The following is a 7,061-nucleotide window of genomic DNA, read 5'->3' on the forward strand; positions in this document are numbered from 1 at the left end:
CACACACACACACACACACACACACACACACACACACACATGACCCACATACACAGCTTTGAATTCCTCGAGGAACGAAGGTAGCTATGTCTATTGCATTGTTACCGTTTCTAGCGTCTGCATTCATTGAAACGCGGTAACATCCAGTTAATGTCTGGCCGTTATGATGAAATGTCAAACATTACCTATCGGCATAACTTACTTGCAACTATCTTGATTACGGATGTATGCTTTTCTTAAATTTCATCGCGCATTCTAATCATCGCTTTGATACCGCAGTCGATCATTTTGATACGCAATATAATAACAGTCGAGTCAATATTAAGAAAATACTATAATCAAATCTGCATATTCTTAGAAATTTTATCTTTTATATTTCACTGAAATCTATGCGTTTTAAAACATTTTCTTTTACGCTTCTTTATCTCTACATTACATTTGTTACATATCTATTACCCAAGCATCAAGTCAAGAGAAAGTGAAAAGGACTTTATTTTAACGCCTTGAAAGTCTAAATGATTTTTTGTTACAAAATTGGACTCTATATTGACGTTAAGAATCAAAATAAAATCATTTTGATTTTTATTTTGATTTATTGTCTGAAACGTGTTGTCAAAAAAAAACTTTCCTTGGTTAGATATAAAATAAATGAAAGATAGGGTAGACTAGACATACATTGGCTGTGTTTCGATATACACTGTCAATATTAAAAATCACTAACTCCATACTCGTAACTATTCCCCTCACTTAACTAAAATATACCGTAAATATGGGTGACTTAGGACAGCATGTATTTTTGTTAAATTCATTCATGGAATCCATCCATGAGTCTCTAAAGGAAGTTAAGTTAAATTTAAGTTTTAAACTTCCTTTAGAGGCTTATGGATGAATTCCATGATTGAATTTAACAAAAATACATGCTGTCTAAAATCTGTTGATGGTCACTCAAGGTCATGATCTTGACAACATATCAAGATCATTGAAATCTGTGAGATCGTCGGTAATATGCAATTTTATTCAATTTTTCAATGTGAGCACTGGCATCCCACTACAAGAGTAAAGTATTGCGAAACAGCCAGAACCAACCGACTTTTTGCTATTTTCCAATAGTTCTGCAATAGTTCCAATACTTTCGGTAGGTTTTTACTCAGAGTTCTTGCCTTTAAGTATTTTTAAACAATTTTACAATCAGAACGCTGTTACAGCACCACAAGAGTAAAGTATTACGTAACAGCAAGTTCCCGCGAACTTTTTGCTGTTTTTTCCTATACATAGTTCTGCAATAGTTAGTTCTAACGCTGTCTATAGATTTTGATCAGTGTTCCGACTTCTAAGTATCTTTAAACAGTTTTTTAATGTGAGCATTTGCATTCCACTATAAGAGTGAAGTATCACATAATAGCCAGTTCCAGCCGATTTTTTGCCATTTGCCGATAGTTATAAAAATTAGAAATAATTATTAGAATTAGTTATCTAGATTTAGGCACTGTTGAAAAAAAAAATTAATTAAAAAAAAGATTTTACATTGCTATTTTTTCTAATTTTGTTCAAATAATTTTGACATTAAAAAAACGTTTCTAAAAACGTTTTTAAAAACATTAAAAATAATGGGATAATTTCCTTTTTTTTTTTTCATTAAAAAAACGTTTATTTAAACGTTAAAAGAATGTTTTTTACACATTATAAAAACGTTTTATAAACATTTGCTTCAAATCATTTTGGAACATTTTTACAACGTTTAAGGAACATTCTTTTTAACATATCTTTAACATATTTAATTTATCTTTGCCATCAAGTTAAAATCCTATAAATAAAAATTCTACTTAATTTGAACTTACTACTTAATTTGATATGTATCAGGTATATAAAAGATTTGATATCAATATATATATATATAATGGGCGCTAAATTATAATTTTTAAAAATTACCTCACGAAAGCTGTGCGAGCTATTAGGTTTAAGTTTAACAAGGGGAAGTTCCAGAGTGACCCTCATCGATTTCAATGAAACTTGGCAGGATTGTAGAGTGTATTCACCTGATTAAAAATCACCCCTCATTTGGGCGTAGACGGTTTACTGTTTCCAAGATATTTCAATATTAAAATTGATAACAGCATTTCCTTTAGAGTTTATTAGAACGTCCCTACTCAAATATTTGTAGCGTAATGGATATAATAACGATCTCCCCATACAGCATAGAATTTACAGCAATATTGCAGCAAAATCTCTGCAATATATTGTACAAAAGTTGCAGCAATATTGCGGAGATTTTGCAGCGATATTATTGCAAATTCTATGCTATATAGAGAGGTGGTTATCATATCCACTACGCTACAAATACTCGAATATGAACGTTCTAATAAACTCTAAAGCCGCGTATACACCTAATGAACGAACATCGAACGAACAGCGAACGCGAACATTCATTGGTTGCGTTCAGCAGATGTATACGTCAAAGCGGATGAGAATCGAACATTTGATTCGCGTTCGACTCGGTTCCCTCATGAAGCGGTACATCAAAGACAATTTGTGCGCGATTCGTGCGCGATGTAGACGTGTAAATCACGTGTTCGCTGTTTGATTGTTCGCCTGAATCACCATAACCTTTTCTGTACTAACATTCTGTATCGTCCATCTAAGTTCGTTCTCCTGGTCTCTATTCTCCATGATATACCATGGTATACTTATTGTACAAGTTTAATCTAGAGAATCTCAAAGGGAGAGAGTGGCAAACTGCATCACATGACCCGTCTCCTCTGATTGGACGCGGGCATCAAAGCTCCATAGGCTTTGGAAGAGATTGGAGGAAACTGGTCACGTGTCCTGATTGGACTCGGGCATTCAAGTGATGTAATTTGCCACTCTCTCCCTTTGAGGTTCTTTAGGTTAATCATGTAATTATGTGACTTACAAGTAAAAATATCAGTTGTCTCAAGCAAGGTTATAGCGACAACGATCAGTGACCCGAATACCGAATCAAGATCGAATGGGTGTTCGGCCCGTGTTCGATGCAATCGAGAAAAAGGTACGAACGGACTACGAACATGAACGCGAATGTTCGTGTTCGCAGTTCGTTCGTTGTTCGTTCGCTAGGTGTATACACGGCTTTAAGGAAATGGCGTTATCAACTTTAATATTGAAATATCTCGGAAACGGTAGACCGTCTACGCCCAAATGGGAGGTAATTTTTATTCAGGGGAACACACTCTACAATCCTGCCAAATTTTATTAAAATCGGTGAGGGTCACTCCAGAGCCTCCCCTTATAAGATAAATAAATTTGGATTTATAAGACATGCGTTATGAAAAAGAACAAACAAATAAACAGTAAACTTTATATCTTTGCCACCAAGTTAAAATCCTATAAATAAAAATTCTACTTAATTTGAACAATACGTATCACAATACGTAACAATACGTATATAAAAGATTTGATATCAATGATGGGCGCTAAATTATAATGTTTAAAAATTGTTACCTCACTCAATCCAAATCATATATAAATCTTAAACAAAACTCTATTGTGCGAAATTAAAAAATTTAAATAAAAAAATTTTCATTTGAAGACACTTAGCACGACTGGACCGAAAAATGAAACAATAAAAACCGTTCAAACATAATAATGAATTTAATTTGAATGCTACATTTATTAAAAAAAAAGGTTGAATGGTGAATATTTAAAGAAAATTACAATGGTATTGCAGTATTACAGTTAAATCTAATAATTTTCACAACGCACACAAAAGAAATCAAAATTTAAATACTTATGTCCTATACTTAATTCTAATCTGCACGCCGTATTCTCTCGCCGTACTCGCTCGCACGTACTCACATTGATTATACTCCCATCGTATTTTGTATCTAAAATTCTTTTAATCCTATTTATATATTATAGACAATATTTATGTCTTAATACTTACGTTATTACTGTATTTATGTTTTAGTACTTTATCATTACATTTTTCTAGAGTCACTATGATAAGAATCGAGACATGAACGATTCGCCCTCGGAATTGATCAGCGCCATGTTTGAGATCGTGCGCTGTGTTAATGAAAACGTGAGTTGTGTAAACGACGTCCCAGCAATGGCGTCCTTCCAGTCTCATGTCTCGACTCTTCTTATATTTTTATTATAATTTCTTGGATGATGTAAGATGTGATTTAAATGCAAATAGCACATTATAGATAAACTAATTTTTAACATTCCAAATTCTTAGGAACATTCATTTTTTCTTTCAGGAAGATTCACCTTTTTTAACCGAATCATAATTTTCTCACTTTTTCGAGAATAATACTTTTATCACTATTTTTGACACTTATAGTCGCTTCCAAACCTGCATTATCTATATCTATAGTCATTTCCACTGAATTAAGCACAAAGTTTAATACACAATGTAATATTTATTAATAGCTGTCATTCAAGCTATTCTCAAGTTACTCAAAGAACCACATTTCTGCTTGTTACAGAGAAACAATTTTGACTTATCTTTGAACGTTCCACAACATCATCAAACATCGTACCATCACGACAGTTACAATATGTCGGACCAGGTGAGTAATCGCCAGCAATAACATTTTCAATATCACTTTGCTATACGAATGTAAATAGTCCTTTTTAACGAATTTTCGTCTGTTAAACACAAATCTATCGACAAAATTTAGTTAACACGTCATAGTTTTCAGGAAAATGGCGTTAAGGAGACGAAAAATGACAGTTTTGAAAATTCTTATAACGTAACACCAGACCAATTTTTTTTTAAATTTCGGTGTGAAGTTGGCATCCCATTTTGAAAAATCCGATATTTTATACACAGTTCCGCCCAGTTTATATACAGTTTGCATCCATAATAGTTCTACAGTTCCTGTTAGGTTTTAACAGTAGTTCCGCTGATTCAACTAAAAAAAATTTTTTTTAATGGAGTGCCAACTTCGCGTAAAACACTTCAAGTATCGTTAATTCGAATAATATTCGTAATAAAAATTAATTTTTATTACGAAATTCTACTGTTCTCAAAGAGTTCTGCAGTTCCTGATAAATTTTAACAATAGTTCTGCTCTTTAAACATGTTTTAATATTTAATCTGACGGTTAGCACCCCAAGTTTCAAAAAAATTTATTTTCATCACAAAATTTTCTTGTTCTCGAAGAGTTCTACAGTTCCTGCCTCTAAGTATTTTTAAACATTTTTTAAATGTGCACTCAGAGAAAAAAGTCGTATCAGTTACTATAAATTTGTAGTGAAATAGCGCCTCAACTATATATATATTATTAAATTCTAATAAGAATACTAGATTAAGTGAACTAAGAAAATATAGTATTATACATTAAGCATATAAATAATTTATAAATGGTTATTAATATTACTATATTTTCTTAGTTCACTTAATTTACTTATTGTTCTTATTAAAGCTTTATAATACATAGTTACAAATTTGTGTATGCATTTCTTATTTATTTTTATCTTCCAAGTTTGAAACCAACGCTGCGCCTTTTATTGTAAGCGAGTGGTTTCCTTCTTAGGAGAAACTGAACTCCGCTAGGTCCCTCTGGTGACAAAGCCGCGTACTACTCGTACTGAGCGACACTTTAAAAATTTTTGTCTAAACTAGAAAAATGTAATTGTTATATCTATTTGCATGAAGTCCAAGTAACTACTAAATGTGGTTGAGTCACTACTTCACTACCAATTAATAGTGCATACAATTTGTTACCGTGACTATATTTTTATAATATTCAGCACTACTTTAGTTTCTATTACTTTGCAAAACTAGTTACAGGTACTTTAATTGCAAAAGTTGCCAAATTTATAGTTGCTGGAACTATTTTGTTTTCTCTCAGTGTGAGCACTGGCACCCCACTATAAGGGTAAAATACCACGTAACAGCCAGGTCCCGCCGATTTTTCGCTATTTTCCTATAGCTCTACAATAGTTCCAACGCTTTTTGTAGGTTTTGCTCAGAGTTCTTGCCTTTAAGTATTTTTAAACAATTTTTCAATTAGGTCTAGCACCCCACTATAAGATTGAAGTGCTCACATAACAATCAATTCCAGCCGACTTTTGCTATTTTCCTATAGTTCTGCAATAGTTCCAAGGCTTTCAGTAGGTTTTTATCAGAATTCCTGTTTTTAAACCAATCACTGCTATGCTATGCGAGAACATCAAGGACTGCCATAAAGCGATAGAAACTATCAGCATCGCATACTTATCAAAAATATGCTGTTAGCAGTCAGATTAAAAAATTATTTAATAAACTTAAGGACAAGAAATTTGAGCAAGACCTATCGAAAGCGTTGAAACTATTGCAAAACTATAGGAAAATAGCAAAAAGTCGGCGGGAACTGACTGTTACGTGGTACTTTACACTTGGTGCAATGCCAGCGCTCTGATTGAAAAATTGTTTAAAAATATTTAAAGGCAAGAACTCTGAGCAAAACCTACAGAAAGCGTTAAAACTATTGCAGAACTATTGGAAAATGGCAAAAAGTTGGCTGGAACTGGCTGTTTCGTGATTTACCCTTGTAGTTGGGTGCCAGTGCTCACATTAAAAAATTGTTTAAAAATACTTGGAGCCCGGAACTGTCACTAAAACCTATTAGGAAATGTAGAACTCATCGAGAACAAGAGAAATTCGTGATGATAATACATTTTTTTTACATTTGGGGTCCCAATCGTCAGATTAAATATTTATTTTAAATGTTTAATACTTAATGTTTAAATTATATTGGGTATGGGAATAAGTTTCCGTCCTTTTTTAATGAGAAAGATGTATTTATTTAAACAAAACAATACAAAGTGACTTTATTCAAAGTATGCTCCGTCGGAAGCGACAACTTTCTCCCACCTTTCCGGTAATAAACGGATTCCTCGAAGGAAGAAATCTGGTACTTTTGAAGCAATCCATTCATCAAGCCATATTTTCATACCTTTATAAGAATTGAATCGCTTTCCAGAAAGGGCCGACTGCATGGACCGGAACAAATGGAAATCTGAAGGAGCAATGTCTGGTGAATACGGCGGGTGGGACAGAATTTCCCACTTCACTCCTTCCAAGTATTTCTTGA

General features: G+C 33.1%; 1 protein-coding gene across 2 annotated transcripts in view; it reads left to right on the top strand.

Moving 5' to 3' along the window:
- Positions 1 to 7,061, top strand: part of LOC108724390 (TOX high mobility group box family member 3) — a 67,503-nt gene that overhangs the window by 20,253 nt on the left and 40,189 nt on the right. Inside the window, exons 2-3 of one of the 2 annotated variants that reach the window (XM_018450744.1) lie at positions 474 to 478; positions 4,469 to 4,550. In XM_018450744.1, the coding sequence (XP_018306246.1) occupies positions 474 to 478; positions 4,469 to 4,550 (87 nt within the window). Of the gene's footprint in view, positions 1 to 473; positions 479 to 4,466; positions 4,551 to 7,061 lie in introns of both variants that reach the window. The other variant, XM_018450745.1, reaches the window with a different exon arrangement.

Source organism: Mycetomoellerius zeteki, unplaced genomic scaffold (assembly GCF_001594055.1).
Source record: "Mycetomoellerius zeteki isolate Tzet28-1 unplaced genomic scaffold, Tzet1.0 scaffold294, whole genome shotgun sequence".
In the NCBI taxonomy this organism is placed as follows: Eukaryota; Metazoa; Arthropoda; class Insecta; order Hymenoptera; family Formicidae; genus Mycetomoellerius; species Mycetomoellerius zeteki.